Source organism: Cherax quadricarinatus, chromosome 97 (assembly GCF_038502225.1).
Source record: "Cherax quadricarinatus isolate ZL_2023a chromosome 97, ASM3850222v1, whole genome shotgun sequence".
NCBI lineage: Eukaryota > Metazoa > Arthropoda > Malacostraca > Decapoda > Parastacidae > Cherax > Cherax quadricarinatus.
In genome coordinates, this window is record NC_091388.1 from 4,037,849 (window position 1) to 4,058,161 (window position 20,313).

The 20,313-nt window shown below is 38.9% G+C and overlaps 1 protein-coding gene across 1 annotated transcript; it reads left to right on the forward strand.

Annotated features, from left to right (window-relative positions):
- The first annotated feature begins 489 nt into the window (after positions 1-489).
- On the forward strand, positions 490-5,861 carry LOC128705019 (ribitol 5-phosphate transferase FKRP). The gene has a single exon (XM_053800259.2). The coding sequence runs from the start codon at positions 490-492 to the stop codon at positions 1,990-1,992; it is 1,503 nt and encodes a 500-aa protein (XP_053656234.2). The 3' UTR covers positions 1,993-5,861.
- Positions 5,862-20,313: the final 14,452 nt, after the last annotated feature.

The window sequence follows — 20,313 nt, forward strand, 5'->3', positions numbered from 1 at the left end:
CCAACTTTTTATTATCCATATATGGCTCAGAATTGGGTGCCTAATATAGTACACTATTATGTAAATTACATGAGATGTACGTGAATACAAGTAATATTTTATTATGGAGAGTTTGTTAAATGACAGTGTTCTCCCGAAAATTTATAGCAAATTGGATGTTGAATCCAAGTATGTATTATTTCTTCTAATAATTGACAATGCAATAAATTGAGTTGATTATCTTATAATTTTGTTTATTAGGTGTAATCAATCTGTGAATATATACAGCATTTAATTTTGGATATACTATGATGCTTGATAAAGAATGTGACTATATTGGACAATATAAACACTTATAGCATTAAAAGTTAAAGGACTTCCAGTATGTGACTAATTGTTGTTATGAATTATTATAACTGGTGCTGCACGACAAATATTTATTATAATATACTGTGTTGAGTAGTTGCTTAATTTTGTTGTATACAATGATGACAAGGCAGTAAAGTCAGTATGGTGGGCGTGAGGAAGGCACGTAGTGTTCTTCTGTTTTTTATATTATTTATTTCCATTGTGGTTGTACGTCATATTGGCCACAGATTGTCACTTAAAGAGGAAGTCAAAGCGGAAACGTCTCCGGTTATCAAGAATCCACTCGAAGATTTGGTTGTGATAATAAGAGAGTTTGAAAGTTTTGATAATGATGTTCGTGAAACCGTTGAATCTGTGTTGAGTGCGTGTGGGAATGCGTGTAAGGTACTAGTGGTGAGTGATGAAACTGTTTACCCTCCTTTGCACTTACCACGGCAAATTGCATCAGTGGTTCTGACTCCAGGTTTACTCCGGCATCGTCCTAATATTCAGAGTTTTTTAGCCAATGCGAAATATGTTTTACTGTTGCCAGATGGCGCCAGATGTTCATCACCTGCACAGTTAGTGGATCTGATACATTTGTTAAATACCGGAGATTCACAGGTTGTTGCTGTGGGTGTAGGCGGTTCAGCTCTAACATGCCACCGCTATACTCTCGACATTCAAGCTTGGACACTGACAATAGCTCCTGCCCCTCAGAGTGAAGCTTGTGACGCAGTCAGCGGACGTGCAGCATTGCTAATGCAAGCTAGCAGTCTTGTGCAGCTGACTCATCCTCTGGCACGCCCTGTGACCCTCAGTATTGGCATTCAGGGTGCCGCACGCACTTGGAAAGTCCACGTTAGTCGAGGTGGTCTGCTTGGAGAAGGTCGGCAGCTTTATGCCACTGATCACCTGAAGTGGAAGTGCGAGACATATGAGGAGGAACGAAAGCGTTCTCTTTATTCTGCATTGGGTGTTAAAAAAGTGGTGAGCACAGGTGGCAATGTACTCTGGTATGGATGCACTCGTACAACTCCTCGTTGTTTTCCCACTGTGGTGGACGATACACCGGACTACCTCTACCTAGGACGCTGGACACCGCCATGTTGTCTAGAAGGTTTAAGAGCCACAGCTCGACATGTCTTCCAGACACTGAGAGCTTGTCGAGCACGGTGGTGGCTCGAGGGAGGCTCCTTGTTAGGTGCTGTTCGCATTGGAGATATTATACCCTGGGATTATGATGTCGATGTTGGTATTTACTCGCAAGATGTTGATCGTTGTCCGCAACTTAAAGCTGCACGTTGGCAGACCCTGGAAGATACTGAAGGTTTTGTGTGGCAAAGAGCATCTGAAGGAGGGTATTTCAGAGTGCACTACAGCACCGCTAACCACTTGCATGTTGATGTGTTCCCCTTCACCCCACGTGGTGGTACTATGACTCGAGGTGGTGCTTGGAACACAGGCCACCGCCAGGATATAGATTTTCCCGAGCATTTCTTGCGGCCTCTTGCTTCGGTAAATTTTGCCGGAGTCATGGCTTCAGCGCCAAACAATGTTCGAGACTTTTTGGAACTCAAATTTGGTGTAGGAGTTATTGAAAGTCCTCAGTATCCCAACCCTGAAGTTCATCTTCCACACAATATAACACTAACTCACAGGTGATTGTAGAAATAAAAACATAAAGAGGGAGCACTGCAGCAGGCCTACTGACCCATGTTATGCAGGTCCAAGGCATACCCACTTAAGGAAGGAGCACTGTGGTATTGCCTACTGACCCATGCTAGGCAGGTCCATGTCACACCCACTTAAGAAGTAAGGAGCACTGCAGCAGGCCTACTGGCCCATGCTAGGCTAGTCCAAGTCACACCCACTTAAGAAGGAGCACTGTCGCAGGCCTACTGGCCTATGCAAAGCAGGTCCAAGGCATACCCACTTAAGGCACACTGTGGCAGGCTTACTGGCCCATGCTAGGAAAATCCAAGTCACACCCATTTAAGAAGGAGCACTGCAGCAGGCCTACTGGCCCAAACTTAGCAGGTCCATTTTTTAAAATTGGTGCTGTTTCTATACATATAAAATAGTTGTGTACATTGTTGTTGGTAAGTGATCTGATATTGCTGTGCAGAGTAGTGGTGTTGTGTGTTGTGCTGTCTTCCAGTCTTGGCTAGCTGATAGTGTCGTGATATTACATATAATAAGTTACTTCCATGGAATCAAAAATTGTTTGTTATTACGTTTTAAGATGTTGATCTTTGTAGTTGCATCAATATTTTTGTAGACACTGTATTGTGTAATGCAAGGCTGTATATATTGTCTATATATATGCTATCTTAGATGTGTAAATTACCGGTTTCTTGTAATTGGTAACTCTGGAGAAAACTTTCCGCTATCATAGATTTTTGTATTTTATGTTAGACGAATAATTAGAAATTTTGCGCAGTTTTTTTGCTTTTGTATGTTATTGCGAGAGCAATATTGTTGATGTAAAAATTACTGATTAAGAACATTAAATTCATAAATGCAATGGGGATTCAAGTGTGAGTTTTGATTAAGATTTATTATTATTATTTGCAGTGCATGTGATCCATTTTTTATCTTTCACTTATAAAAAGTTTTTATCAAGTAATAATAACGCTTATTTTCCTGGCTTTCAGTTTTACGTTATTTTTTTATTTTCTTTCACTAATATTTTCAATAATATAGCATTTAAAAGTAATTTACTATTTAAGAAATCTTCCATAGTTTTTAAACCTTTTTTTTCCCTTCATTTATATAAAAAATTCATTGATTATTTTTTTATATACGTATATGTTTATCTTTTAGGATACGGCAGTTTGGAGGGATGTCTAAACTGTCGTATCTGAGCGCCTCTGCGAAGACAGTGATTATGTACGAGTGACAGTGAAAGTGTTGAATGGCGATGAAAGTTTTTTCTTAATTTTTGGGTTTTTCTTTCTTTTTGGGTCACCCGGCCTTGGTGGGAAACAGCCGATGTGATACAAAAAAAAGTTTATTTTTTTAATTAGTCTAAAAGGTAATTTGTTGAGTAAAATGTGTTCATTACCTTGTTTGTTAAGATGCTTATTCTGAATGTACAGTGGACCCCCGGTTTACGATATTATTTCATTCCAGAAGCATGTTCAGGTGCCAGTACTGACTGAATTTGTTCCCATAAGGAATATTGTGAATTAGATTAGTCCATTTCAGACCCCCAAACATACACGTACAAACGCACTTACATAAAAACACTTACATAATTGGTCACATTGGTAAAGCAGGGGTTCACTGTATTTATATTCCTGTACTCACTAATTCTATGCGACTTCTTTTATTCAAATTTCTGTTAGCTAAGAACGTCACATTTCATGTGACCCTTAAGCCAAGAAAATTAGCGTGGCTCAAAGATGATAGCCTGTTTATTTAAATTTTGTTTGCCCCCCTCGGATCATACATACCACAAATACGTGAATGGTGGAAATAAGTGGGAGAAAATACCAACACAATGGAAATATAAACACTTCAGCAGTATAATGTGATCCTTTATTAACAACATTTCGCCCACACAGTGGATGCAACATTGTCAATAAAAGATCACATTATACTGCTCAAGTGTGTATATTTCCAATACAGTGGACCCCCGGTTAACGATATTTTTTCATTCCAGAAGTATGTATGTTCAGGTGTCAGTACTGACCGAATTTGTTCCCATAAGGAATATTGTGAAGTAGATTAGTCCATTTCAGACCCCCAAACATACACGTACAAACGCACTTACATAAATACACTTACATAATTGGTCGCATTGGGAGGTGATTGTTAAGCGGGGGTCCACTGTACTCGAGTGGTATAATACCAACAAGATAAAGGGTTAGTTGCATGTACAGCATCTGGGTATCTTTATTTGTAGATGTTTTGCCATCCAGTGGCTTTATCAGCACAAGTTTAAGGACATAGCAGGAATACTAGAACTGTATCCAAAAGATGAGGTAATCAGTCCCTCAGCCTCGGAGTTTGGTGAAGAGCACCTTAGTCTTGAGTGAATTACAGGCAGGAAGATTGGCGATTATATACTGGTATTGTATACCTTTCATACAACTTGTTATATACAGCAGCATCATTGAATCTTGATAAAGAGGACATCTCCACAACCTTCTTGTTTACTGGCTTATGACTTGGGTATGATCTATTTCCACTGGGAAATCCTGGCTACCATTGACAATACTTTCGTCTGCTGCACCTCCCTCATCTGACACCAGCATATAAGCAGTCTTCCTGTCTGTGCTTCACATTCTTCAAGACTATGGTACATAAATCTTCCTGTCTGTGCTTCACATTCTTCAAGACTATGGTACTCTTCACCAGCTCCATCCTTGTGGTTTAGCGCTTCTTTATAATTATTATAATAATAATAATTCATCAACTCCAGGGCTGAAGGGACTGATTACCTTGTCATTTGTATATACTACAGTGGACCCTCGCCTAACAATATTAATTGGTACCCGAGAACGAATATCGTTAGGCGAGTTTTTTAGCGTTAGCCGAGGCAAAGTGTTAGCGTTAAAATGTATCGTTAGGCGAATTTAACATTATGCGATGTGTTCGTTAGGCGAGGGTCCACTGTAGTTCTACAGTCTTCCCATTATATCTTTGTATTGTATTAATAAAGCCACTGGATGGCAAAACATCTGCAAATAAAGATGCCCAGATGTTGTACAGATGTCTAATTCTTCGTCACATCACAAAGTCAGGCGGCATGTTTTTGATGTTGTGATTGTGTATTAAACTGTAACTACTGTATACAGTAATGGATAATTAGATCTGTAATTCTACACCTGTATCATGATGATTTTAATAAGGAAGACAGCAGTTGATAATGCAGTGTTGGTGTTCGTTCTAGTGGCTAGTTCCTGTAACCTCTACAATCCCAAACAGTAATAAAGAATAAAAAGGCACAATACCGTGACTGGAACAATACACAAATAACCCGCACATAGGAGAGTAAAGCTTTTGATGATGTTTTGGTCTGACTTGGATCATTAACTAATCACACAAAAGTACGAAGGGAAGGGAGCCAGTGTATTTACAAGAGGGGGATGGGAACAGGAACAGTAGTTCAGGTGCTTCTCAACTTATGATGGTTCAACTTATATTTCAAATTTTTGATATTGCAAAAGCAATTACGTACTTTGGAGATGAAACTTAAGATAATTACCCAACATGAAGGTGGCATGTCTAACTTTTATAAATTTTTTTACTATTCAGTATTAGTATTTAGTTACAGTAATCATTTGTCTATTGACTTATTCAGTGACATTATTTATATAGCATATCATATTCGACTTAGAATATTTTTTAATTAGGATTTTATGAATTAGGATATTTTCAACTTCAACTTAGGATGGATTTGTCAGAATGTAATCCCATCGTAAGTCGAGAACCACCTGTAGTGGTAGAGGTAGTGTGATTATTTGTCAAATAATCTACAACTTTGTAAATTTTCAAGTTTGGAAATAAACATATAGAGGATAGAATATGTCTGTTATATACCCACTCATTGAGTATATGATCGTTATTATTACAGCCTCTCCTCACTTAGAGATGTACTCGTTTACCAATGACTCGGACTTACATTAGGGTTTCTGTCCAGTATGCATACCTAAATAATGTATATTAGAGCTGATTTCTTCTATTCTGTTTATTACTATATATGTACAGTACACTGTATAAAAATTTAAAAATATACAAAAAATGTCATAAATGGCTCAGAGGTGACATTAAAACAATATCAAAGATGGCTGACACAAACCCACTACCATTATACATACTATGCTCCTTGCTTAGCGATGAATTCATTTACCGACTTGGTCTTAGGCACGGAACTCCGTCGTTAAGTGAGGAGAGGCTGTATTAACCCTTAAACTGTCCAAACGTAGATCTACGTTTTTTCAACATTTGAAAGTACAGTGGACCCCCGGTTAACGATATTTTTTCACTCCAGAAGTATGTTCAGGTGCAGTACTGACAGAATTTGTTCCCATAAGGAATATTGTGAAGTAGATTAGTCCATTTCAGACCCCCAAACATACACGTACAAACGCACTTACATAAATACACTTACATAATTGGTCGCATTCGGAGGTGATCGTTATGCGGGGGTCCACTGTATATAAAAAAACGTAGACTTTTTTTTTTTGTTTGTTTTACATTTGAAAATGTGTAAAAAAATCTTTGATCTATGTTTTTTTTTTTTTTTGTTATATCTGAAAATATGTAAAAAAACCATGGATCTACTTTTGGAGCACTATGCATGTGAATGTAGATCTGTTTGGACAGTTTAAGGGTTAACGTAGAGATGTGTTAAATCCATAGTGGTCTTAAAATGTCTGGGGTACTGGAAGAAGTGGGGTTTTATCCAGGGAAAAGCTGGTCCAGTTCCTTGGATTACAAGCCCCTCACTGGCTGGTCCAGTTCCTTAGTTTACTCGCCCCTCACTGGTCCAGTTCCTTGGATCATGTGCCCTCACTGCTGGTCCAGTTCCTTGGTTCACTTGCCCCTCACTGGTCCAGTTCCTTGGATCATGTGCCCTCACTGCTGGTCCAGTTCCTTAGTTCACTCACCCCTCACTGGTCCAGTTCCTTGGATCATGAGCCCTCACTGACTGGTCCAGTTCCTTGGTTCATTTGCCCCTCACTGGTCCAGTTCCTTGGATCATAAGCCCCCTCACTGACTGGTCCAGTTCTTCTTCTGTTGGGTTTCAGGGCCACTGACAGCATACGGCTGGTCCAGTTCCTAGGTTCATTTGCCCCTCACTGGTCCAGTTCCTTGGATCACAAGCCCCCTCACTGACTGGTCCAGTTCTTTGGTTCACTTGCCCCTCACTGGTCCAGTTCTTTGGTTCACTTGCCCCTCACTGGTCCAGTTCCTTAGATCACAAGCTCCCTCACTGATTGGTCCAGTTCCTAGGTTCATTTGCCCCTCACTGGTCCAGTTCCTTGGATCACAAGCCCCCTCACTGACTGGTCCAGTTCCTTAGATCACAAGCCCTCTCACTGACTGGTCCAGTTCCTTGGTTCACTTGCCCCTCACTGGTCCAGTTCCTTGGATCACAAGCCCCCTCACTGACTATTCCACTTCCTTGGACAGGTTAATTATTGTATTCCTAGGGAAGCAATAAAAGCACATGGGTTCACACAGTGCCTGGTAATGCAAAGTAATAAAGTTTAATCTAAAGAGAAGGTAACTGCAATACCTTGTATTAAGAATAAATAACAAAAAAAGGCACAATACCGTGACTGGAACGATACACAAATAACCCGCACATAAAAGAGAGAAGCTTACGACGATGTTTCGGTCCGACTTGGACCATTGACAAAGTCACACTGTATTAAGTTTAATGGCCATTAATGCAGCCCTATGAAGAGAGAGAGAGAAGGTATGCAAGAAGATGCATTCACTTAAATTTATTTGAATACAGTAGTGGTGCCATTTTTAAATTAAATATAGTAAGATATCAGAAAATCTACACCTTATTAAAAATAAGGTGTAGATTTTCTGATATCTTACTATTTTTTTACAGTATATTATACACGTGTGAAGTGTATAATATACTGTAAAAAAAAAAAAATTAATTTTCAGAGAATACAACACAATTTTTTTAAGATTTTACAAGGTATATTAATATATTTTATCTTACATTCAAGATGTTGACTTGAAATGGAAGTGCACAGAGCCGGGGGGTTGATGTGACCAAGTGCACAGAGCCGTGGGGTTGATGTGACCAACTGGCCTTAAATGGCTACTGTTCTTGTGTTGATGTGGATATCTAATTTTTTATGATCCAGTGACTGTATCCAAGATCCAGTGGATCCACGGTTTACGATATCATTTCATTCCAGAAGTATGTTCAGGTGCCAGTACTGACTGAATTTGTTCCCATAAGGAATATTGTGAATTAGATTACTCCATTTCAGACCCCCAAACATACACATACAAACGCACTTACATAAATACACTTACATAATTGGTCGCATTGGGAGCTGATCATAAATCGGGGGTCCACTGTACTGTACTTGGTGGTAATAACAGCCTGCACATTTGGGTCTACAGACTACTGACTCAACTCACACACTGAGGTCCGGAGATCGAATCCCTGGTATGGCTGGAAAACATTAGGATGTATTTCCTTAAGACACCTGCTGTCCATGTTCACTCATCAGTATAAAATGGGTACGCGGGTGTTAGTCAACTGGTGTGGGTCGCATCCTGGGACAAAACTGACCTAATTTGCCTGAAATACTCTACATAACAAGCAGCTTTCTATATAGTAGTATGTCATTGATGTCAGCTAGGCCTGTATACCTTGTATATGTGCTTGTAGAAATAAAGATATATTATTATTATTTTAAGTTTGGTGAGAGGATGAATACAGTACAGGAATTATTAACAATGAGGAGGGAGTAGAATGTAACAAGGTTAGGTAAAGTTTGTCAGGAAACAGGACGAGTGTTTCCTGGCGCTGGTCTAAGTCAGATGATGACCCGTCATTGGAGCTTATGGTCATCTGAACAAGGCCTTCCGTTGGCTTACCCCTTTAAAAATTATGGTGAATGCAACAATATTTGCAGCCAGATACAGTTTCACTGCAGGAATGAAACAACGCTCGAAGCAATCAACCTTTAAAGTGCAAGCACCGTACTTCCCACCTCCAGGACTCAAGTCCGGCTAACCGATTTCCCCGAATCCCTTCACAAAATATTACCCTGCTCACACTCCAACTTGATCTTATCAGCATTAAACACTTGGTTGAGACTGAAAGTGTTTTCAGAAATAATTTGTGAAAAGTCAACAGAATAACTTTGTAAAGACGTGTTATGAGGCGATACTTTCATGTAATTTCATGTAATTTCATGTAATTTCATTTCAACATCATACATTGTTTATAAAGAAATGGACGATACTTTAGAGCAGCGTTTCCCAACCTTTTTACCCTTACGTAACCCTGGAAATAATTTTCATGTCTCAAGGGACCCTTACATAAAAATTATTATATATTATCTTTCTTTCTCTTTTATAAACTTAAAGTTCATCAGGAAAACAGAATACAGCCTCTCCTCACTTAACGCCAGAGTTCCATTCCTTAGACCACGTTGGTAAATGATGTCGTAGCTAAGTGACGAGCATACTACAATGGTAGTGGGTTTGCGTCAGCCATCTTTGATATTGTTTTAATGTCACATTTGCACCATTTATAACATTTCTGGTATATTTTTAAATGTTTATACAGTAGTTTACTGTACAACACCACACGACACCACAACAATAACAACAAACATGGCTGCCACCAGCCCATCCTCCCCTCTCTTCCCCGGATTCAACCTACCTAGTAGTCTCTCAGGTATGACCAACGATCCAGATACCCTAAAGTCATGCATCTCCAACTTAGTTATTGAAAATATGAATCTTCGAGAGACGCTAACAAAACAAGACACCAGGATGACACAACTCGAGAACAAAATCCTCAGTCTTGAACAAAAGTTATCAACACCTGGAATGACTAACTGTGACAAGACCATCCAAACAGTCATAGATAGCCATACCCAACAAATAATATCTCTTAATACAAAGGTTGAAGAAGCAGTAAAACAATGGAAGAACAACTTAGATAACCAGTTCAGTGACTACTTTGCTCTCCAAGAAGATAAAACTGAGCAAGAAAAACTATCGGACGCAGTAATAGTTAACAGTCCACTTTTTCCCAGTGATATGAACCAAACAAACAGTAAAGAAATTACTCTGCAGATCATAAAGGACCAAACAAGTGTTATTGTACCAGAGTCTGAAATAAAAGAAGCCAGATTACTAGGATCCCATGGTAGAAAAAGTGTTATGCTTAGATTCAACTCACATGATAGGAAAAAAGACTTAATTATTGCATCTATTAAAGTAAAGAAAGAGGTATACATAAACGAGTGTCTTACCAAAAAACGTCAGAACCTCCTGTATAGAGTCAGAAAACTTAAGCGGGAGAATAATGACACAATACACCAATGCTTCACACGGGATGGGAAAATTCTAGTTAGGAAAACAAATGTAGGTCAACTGTACACAATCACGAACGAGAATGATCTATCACGATTTCTCAGGGATACTAATCTTACAGAGAATAACTAAACAATGTCCAACTTAAAAGTCTACGTAGTGTAGTGTATGTTTTGCTCCATTATTGTTCAAATTTCATTGTACAATCTCTTAGTATTTAAATAATCAACTACCTCATTTTGTGATTTTACTAGTAAGCATAAATCACCTTATGTGATTTTCTTATTTACTATTGTTCGCTTGAACATTAGCTGAATTGATACTTTCTCTGTCCATATTACTACCTCATATTTTTTTTAAATACTACAATTGATATTACTTACTAAAATTAATAAATATCATTTTTACTAAAATTTCAATTTACTCTTAACATTTTTGACATTTAATAACCATTACTTGACTAATTACCTTTACCTGTTTTAATACCACATTTACTATCCTAGATTACTCTTAATTACCTTGTACTGCCATATAACCTCAAGTATAACTACCAGTGCAATATTGAATGAAATAAACATTACTATTTCACTTTTTTGTAATCATTATTACTTACTAAAATTTTATTAAACACCATATTTACTACCAGTCAATTTTACTTTTGTACATTAAACATTATTTTATACTTCCCATAACATTTTGTTGCCAAATTTTCAAGTTTTTATATTCAACCCCAACCTTTGTATTATCCTTTGTACCTGTGTACCTGGGTACCTGTCTACCATCTTACTATCATATTATAACCAAGACATTACCATTGTGATTTTTTACTATTATTCTTTTGTACTTTAATTGTGAATTTTATTTTGTCAATTTAAATCTATAGTTATAACCTTGATCTTGTCAACAACCCATACCAGACTCTAGTGCAATTGCAAGTACCATTTCAAATTGTATTTTTATATTATAAGTTTATATTATAATTCCTACCATCTGTCCATTTAACTTTGCTTACCATTACTTAATTTTAGTCCCTTTTATATTTTCTCCTTTATTTTAGCTTTATATAACTATCCTAGTTTATATATCCACAACTGTTAAAATAATCAAGGTGCTATTCTCAGGTGCTAAAGTAGAATAAGCTCACAATCTTGCCATTATATTCCAAAGCTCATTTATTCACAACCTATATTAGTCCCTTTTTATTATAATTTTAAACTATAATTATAACTTTAAAAAATTACCTTTATAGTACTACCTACTATCATATTCCCAAGCACTATTATATGATCATCACTTTATTTGTATTAGTCCCTTAGCTCATTATTTTACATTTGTTAAATAATTCAGGTGCTATTTTTTAGCTTAAGACTATTTACTTTGTTTTATACTTAATTCTAACTATAGATTCACTACAAATCTTATGATTACAAGCATTGATCCTGATACCAACCTCTTATTTAATGACTTAAATGAATCAAACAGTTACTGTAATTACTACACTGCAGAACAATCAAAGGCACTTCTCAGTGCCAACAACAACATAACTATCTTTAACTACAATATCAGATCTTTAAGCAAGCATTACGATGACCTCATAGCATTACTAAATTCCTTACATGCCAATATGTCCATCATTACACTAACTGAAACCTGGCTAAAGCCTGATAGTACAGATGTCTATGCCATTCCTGGTTACACAGCCATACACAACTGTAGGCCAGACCAACAAGGGGGTGGCACAGCCATATACTACTCAGACCAACTAGAATGTATCACTAATACTTGCACAAGGGATGAACATGGGGAATATATAATAGCTAAATTCAAATCCAAATACCTACAAAAACCTCTCACATTGATAAACATCTACAGAGTTCCACAGTCAAACATTAGCCAATTTAGTCAAAATCTAGGAAGTATGATAACTGATGCACGCATGAACAAAGATCACTTACTACTCTCAGGTGACTTCAATATAAATCTCCTGCAAGACCAGGACCCACACGTTACTGAATTCACAAACACAATGAGTAACTGTATGTTACTACCAACAGTAACAAAACCTACAAGAGTTACAGAGACTAGTGTTTCCCTACTTGACCACATCTGGACCAACACCATATCCCCTTTAAAATCAGGCATAATTACAGATAATACCACAGACCACTACCCTACTTTCCTCATAACAACTCTTGGTAAACTACCCCAAGACACTACTAAAGTCACCTTCAGACTTCACAATGAGGCAGCCATTAATAACTTCGCAACAGCATTAGCAAACATTGATTGGCACACTGAGCTAGAAATCTATACAGATATTGACGAATGTATTAATAATTTTCTAAAAAAGACCCAATACCTCTATAACAAGCACTGCCCTAAAAAAACTAAACAGATGACAGCAAAGAGACTGAACAGTCCCTGGCTAACACCCAGCATTCTCAAATCCATAAATACAAAACACCAATATGAAAAACAGTACAGAATGGGTCACATAACCAGAGACCAAACAAAACGTTACTCGTCAATCCTAACCAGCCTGATAAGAAGGGCAAAAAAATTGTATTATGAGAACAGATTATCCAACTTACGAGGTGATATAAAAAAGACCTGGAAAACACTATCTGAAATTCTGGGAACAAAAAAGATATCACGAAATAGCGAAATAAAATTAGCAAAATCAGATGAACCCCAACTCCCACCAACAGAAACAGCAAACAGACTCAATGATTTCTTCTCCACTATAGGACAAAACCTTGCCCATAAAATCCCAAGCTCAGATACCCCACCAAATAACTACCTCACCGGCAACTACCCGAACACACTGTTCCTAGCTCCGACTAACCCATACGAAGTCTCCCTTATTATCAATGCACTAAAAAACAAGGCAGGAGATTTAAGTACCTTACCACCCTTTATATATAAAAAAGTGTCACAAGTGCTATCTCCAATCATTGCAACACTCTTTAACAAATCCATTGAATCCTCCACCTTCCCTACAGTACTCAAAATAGCAAGGGTCACCCCGATCCACAAAGGAGGAGACCAAACAGAGTTGAATAACTATAGGCCAATATCCAACTTACACCCTCTCTCAAAAATCTTTGAAAAACTAATTCATAAACGAATCTACTCCTACCTTATCTCCCAAAACATACTCAACCCCTGCCAATTTGGATTCAGGCCTAATAAAAATACTAATGATGCTATTATACACATGCTAGAACATATATACACTGCAATAGAGAAAAAAGAAGTCCCACTGGGGATCTTCATTGACTTACGTAAAGCTTTTGATACAGTTGACCATGACTTGCTCCACGTAAAATTGTCACACTATGGTATAAGAGGGCACTCCCTCAATTACCTCAAGTCATACCTCAGCAACAGAAGCCAATATGTGTACGCAAATGGGGCAAACTCTTCTGCGCAACCAATTACAGTTGGTGTCCCACAGGGAAGTGTCCTTGGCCCTCTTCTCTTTCTCCTATACATAAATGACCTTCCAAATGCTTCGCAATTACTCAAACCCACACTATTTGCAGATGACACTACATACGTCTTCTCTCACCCGAGCCCAGTCACACTAGCCAATACTGTAAATACCGAATTACAGAAAATATCTACCTGGATGAGGACTAACAAACTTACACTAAACATTGACAAAACCTACTTCATTCAGTTTGGTAACAGAGCTACAGATGTCCCTCTTAACATAATGATAAACGGATCACCTATCACAAAGCTAACAGAGGGAAAATTCTTAGGAATCCACCTTGATAATAGACTCAAATTTCATACACATATACAACAAATTTCTAAGAAAATTTCCAAGACTGTAGGCATACTATCGAAGATACGGTACTATGTTCCACAGTCAGCCCTCCTGGCCCTATATCACTCTCTTATTTACCCCTATCTCACCTATGGAATTTGTGCATGGGGCTCAACAACAGTTAACCATCTCAGACCACTAATTACCCAACAAAAGGCTGCAGTTAGAATGATAACAAATTCTCACTACAGGCAGCACACTCCACCAATATTCAATACACTAAACCTACTCACCATACAAAACATCCATACTTATTACTGCACCTATTACATACATAGAACACTTAACTCTGATATTAACCCTCCCCTCAAACATCTCCTTGCCAACCTCAACAGAACACATGACCATAACACAAGGCACAGATCACTCTTTGATGTTCCTCGTGTTCATCTCACACTATGCAAAAACTCAATGCACATAAAAGGCCCTAAAATCTGGAATTCATTACCTGTAAATATAAAAGAAACACTACCTGTTTATAAATTCAAGTCTCTACTCAAAGATCACTTACTCACCCAAAACCAAATAAATACTGAATAACTGAACCTTATAAATTGTATATCTTAAATGTTTCTCACAATTATATCACATAAATGTTAAACCTAAAACCCAATCTAACTTTATTATTTTTTAAATACACTACCTAACAGAATCCTTCATATGACCTGTCTTTGTAATACTCACTTGTGCTTTATAGTAATCTGTTTACATTAATGTTTTATCACTGACTTCATCATTGCTTAATTAATCTTAAGTTAATTTTAAGCCAGCCCGTAATGCTATGCATAGTATAAGTGGCTTTGGCATACTGCTCTTATCTGTATTTTTTTGTACCTCTGTATGTGTGCACAAATTTATAATAAATAAATAAATAAATAAATAAATAAATAGAAGAAATCAGCTCTAATATACATTATACACCTACCATCCGACTTACGACCGAGTTCGGTTCCGAGAAACCGGTCGTAAGTCGAAATGGTTGTAAGTCGAACTTTACTACTGAATATCAACAAAACATTTTTGTAATGACTTTATTTTATTGTTTTATTTTGGTATTTCATGTTTTACTTTACTTTTTATGTTGTTAGTACTGTATTTTATACTGTAAGGTTTAGGATAAACACTGTGTACAACACAAATACTTGTTTATTTCCCAGAAATTTGGCATAAAAAACACGGTCGTAAGCCGAGTGGCCGTAAGTCAAGCAGGTCGTAAATCGGAAGGTAGGTGTATATGTATGCATACTGGTCAGACAGCCCGTCGTAAGTCCAAGTCGTCGCTAAATGAATACGTCACTAAGTGAGTGAGGCTGTATTTTTTTTGATAACTGGTTGACCAGGCTAGCACCAGAGGAGCCTGGCCCATGGCCAGACTCCAGGAGTACGAAGACTTTTGAAACTCATCAAAGGTAGGGTATTACAAAAAATTAACCATATCTGTAAACAAAAAAATAAACAAATAACCAATATCGTATATAACACACAAACAGAACAAAAACAGGTAATAACTACTACAGTAACTTAGTCGTTTATTGATAGTGTTGAAAAGGCGTAAGATAAATCAAGACAAAATGTTATATGAACGAATACATATATGGGCCAAGGAAATGTTTATTTTTGAGGCCAATTTAGATAATGAAATTTGTTCCTCTAATGTGAAACCTGTGGTTGTCTTGTCGTACACAAATACTTAATTTGGGGTTAAACTTTAGATAAACACAGATTTCATCTTCAACCGAAAGAAGACGATTTCTGTCTCTCTGCTCTTGATGCTCGTTACATGAGAAAAAGTTTGCTCACACGTGTATGAGGTTGAAAACTGCAGCATTATATATAACACTTTCCTATGCATGGCAGGATACTCTTCTGTCACAGAATCCAGAACGTATCCAGGGATAGGTCAGTAAATCTCATAAGTATACGATCAGACTGCAACTCACAAAGTTCATCCTCTTCTCTTAAAGTCAAGTTCTCAGGATGAGCACTAGATTTAGAGTCTGGATCTCTCACCCAGTCATACATTTGTCTTGAAAGGACGGGAAAATAATGTTCGGTTTTCACCCACAGTTCTTCCAGGCGAGTTTCAACAAGACTTGAAATTGCTGATATTCTTCTTCACTTTTAAGTCCCAGCAGTAGTTGAAACGTCTCAAGATTTACTTCTACAACATGACTTTTCCAAAGATTCAATGTTTTTTTAAATCCAAGAATCATGTCACTTGGCCAATAAATTTTCTGCAGGTCCTTGCAGGGACTTGTTCAGCTGACTCGTGTGATGAAAAATGTCTGCAAAGTAGGCTAGCCTCGGCAACCATTTCATCTTCAAAGTACTTGGCAAAATCTTGCTTACTGTTTTCTTAAAAGTATTCCTGCAATTTATCTTCCAGCTCAAACACACTATTTAGAACTCTGCCTCTACTCAGCCACCAAATTACTGTATGTAGCAAGAGATTTATGTGTTCTTTGTCCAGATTTTCGCACAACATTCTGGAGTGAGCTGGTCTTTGTTTAATAATGTTAACCATTTCTGTAGCATCATCCAAAACTCTTTTCAATTCATCTCCAAGAAATTTTAAAATCAGCGCCTCTCTGTGAAGAAAGCCGTGTGTTGAGACAACATCAGCGCCTCTCTGTGAAGAAAGCCATGTGTTGAGACAACATCAGCGCCTCTCTGTGAAGAAAGCCGTGTGTTGAGACAACATCAGCGCCTCTCTGTGAAGAAAGTCATGTGTTGAGACAACATCAGTGCCTCTCTGTGAAGAAAGCCATGTGTTGAGACAACATCAGTGCCTCTCTGTGAAGAAAGCCATGTGTTGAGACAACATCAGTGCCTCTCTGTGAAGAAAGCCATGTGTTGAGACAACATCAGTGCCTCTCTGTGAAGAAAGTCATGTGTTGAGACAACATCAGTGCCTCTCTGTGAAGAAAGTCATGTGTTGAGACAACATTAGTGCCTCTCTGTGAAGAAAGCCATGTGTTGAGACAACATCAGCACCTCTCTGTGAAGAAAGTCATGTGTTGAGACAACATCAGCACCTCTCTGTGAAGAAAGCTGTGTGTTGAGACAACATCAGCGCCTCTCTGTGAAGAAAGCTGTGTGTTGAGACAACATCAGCACCTCTCTGTGAAGAAAGCTGTGTGTTGAGACAACATCAGCACCTCTCTGTGAAGAAAGCTGTGTGTTGAGACAACATCAGCACCTCTCTGTGAAGAAAGCTGTGTGTTGAGACAACATCAGCACCTCTCTGTGAAGAAAGTCATGTGTTGAGACAACATCAGCACCTCTCTGTGAAGAAAGCTGTGTGTTGAGACAACATCAGCACCTCTCTGTGAAGAAAGTCATGTGTTGAGACAACATCAGCACCTCTCTGTGAAGAAAGCTGTGTGTTGAGACAACATCAGCACCTCTCTGTGAAGAAAGCTGTGTGTTGAGACAACATCAGCACCTCTCTGTGAAGAAAGCTGTGTGTTGAGACAACATCAGTACCTCTCTGTGAAGAAAGCCATGTGTTGAGACAACATCAGCACCTCTCTGTGAAGAAAGCTGTGTGTTGAGACAACATCAGCACCTCTCTGTGAAGAAAGCTGTGTGTTGAGACAACATCAGCACCTCTCTGTGAAGAAAGCTGTGTGTTGAGACAACATCAGCACCTCTCTGTGAAGAAAGCTGTGTGTTGAGACAACATCAGTACCTCTCTGTGAAGAAAGCCATGTGTTGAGACAACATCAGCACCTCTCTGTGAAGAAAGCCATGTGTTGAGACAACATCAGTACCTCTCTGTGAAGAAAGTCATGTGTTGAGACAACATCAGCACCTCTCTGTGAAGAAAGCTGTGTGTTGAGACAACATCAGCACCTCTCTGTGAAGAAAGCTGTGTGTTGAGACAACATCAGTACCTCTCTGTGAAGAAAGCTGTGTGTTGAGACAACATCAGTACCTCTCTGTGAAGAAAGCCATGTGTTGAGACAACATCAGCACCTCTCTGTGAAGAAAGCTGTGTGTTGAGACAACATCAGCACCTCTCTGTGAAGAAAGCTGTGTGTTGAGACAACATCAGCACCTCTCTGTGAAGAAAGCTGTGTGTTGAGACAACATCAGTACCTCTCTGTGAAGAAAGCTGTGTGTTGAGACAACATCAGTACCTCTCTGTGAAGAAAGCTGTGTGTTGAGACAACATCAGTACCTCTCTGTGAAGAAAGCTGTGTGTTGAGACAACATCAGCACCTCTCTGTGAAGAAAGCTGTGTGTTGAGACAACATCAGTACCTCTCTGTGAAGAAAGCTGTGTTGAGACAACATCAGTACCTCTCTGTGAAGAAAGCTGTGTTGAGACAACATCAGTACCTCTCTGTGAAGAAAGCTGTGTGTTGAGACAACATCAGCACCTCTCTGTGAAGAAAGCTGTGTGTTGAGACAACATCAGTACCTCTCTGTGAAGAAAGCTGTGTTGAGACAACATCAGTACCTCTCTGTGAAGAAAGCTGTGTGTTGAGACAACATCAGTACCTCTCTGTGAAGAAAGCTGTGTTGAGACAACATCAGTACCTCTCTGTGAAGAAAGCTGTGTGTTGAGACAACATCAGTACCTCTCTGTGAAGAAAGCCATGTGTTGAGACAACATCAGTACCTCTCTGTGAAGAAAGCTGTGTTGAGACAACATCAGTACCTCTCTGTGAAGAAAGCTGTGTGTTGAGACAACATCAGTACCTCTCTGTGAAGAAAGCTGTGTGTTGAGACAACATCAGTACCTCTCTGTGAAGAAAGCTGTGTGTTGAGACAACATCAGCACCTCTCTGTGAAGAAAGCTGTGTGTTGAGACAACATCAGCACCTCTCTGTGAAGAAAGCTGTGTGTTGAGACAACATCAGCACCTCTCTGTGAAGAAAGCTGTGTGTTGAGACAACATCAGTACCTCTCTGTGAAGAAAGCTGTGTGTTGAGACAACATCAGCGCCTCTCTGTGAAGAAAGCTGTGTGTTGAGACAACATCAGTACCTCTCTGTGAAGAAAGCTGTGTGTTGAGACAACATCAGCGCCTCTCTGTGAAGAAAGCTGTGTGTTGAGACAACATCAGCACCTCTCTGTGAAGAAAGCTGTGTGTTGAGACAACATCAGCACCTCTCTGTGAAGAAAGCTGTGTGTTGAGACAACATCAGCGCCTCTCTGTGAAGAAAGCTGTGTGTTGAGACAACATCAGTACCTCTCTGTGAAGAAAGCTGTGTGTTGAGACAACATCAGCACCTCTCTGTGAAGAAAGCTGTGTGTTGAGACAACATCAGCGCCTCTCTGTGAAGAAAGCCATGTGTTGAGACAACATCAGTACCTCTCTGTGAAGAAAGCTGTGTGTTGAGACAACATCAGCGCCTCTCTGTGAAGAAAGCTGTGTGTTGAGACAACATCAGCACCTCTCTGTGAAGAAAGCTGTGTGTTGAGACAACATCAGCACCTCTCTGTGAAGAAAGCTGTGTGTTGAGACAACATCAGCACCTCTCTGTGAAGAAAGCTGTGTGTTGAGACAACATCAGCACCTCTCTGTGAAGAAAGCTGTGTGTTGAGACAACATCAGCACCTCTCTGTGAAGAAAGCTGTGTGTTGAGACAACATCAGCACCTCTCTGTGAAGAAAGCTGTGTGTTGAGACAACATCAGCACCTCTCTGTGAAGAAAGCTGTGTGTTGAGACAACATCAGCACCTCTCTGTGAAGAAAGCTGTGTGTTGAGACAACATCAGCACCTCTCTGTGAAGAAAGCTGTGTGTTGAGACAACATCAGCACCTCTCTGTGAAGAAAGCTGTGTGTTGAGACAACATCAGCACCTCTCTGTGAAGAAAGCTGTGTGTTGAGACAACATCAGTACCTCTCTGTGAAGAAAGCTGTGTGTTGAGACAACATCAGCACCTCTCTGTGAAGAAAGCTGTGTGTTGAGACAACATCAGCGCCTCTCTGTGAAGAAAGCTGTGTGTTGAGACATCAGCACCTCTCTGTGAAGAAAGCTGTGTGTTGAGACAACATCAGCACCTCTCTGTGAAGAAAGCTGTGTGTTGAGACAACATCAGCGCCTCTCTGTGAAGAAAGCTGTGTGTTGAGACAACATCAGCATTTTCTTTTTTACA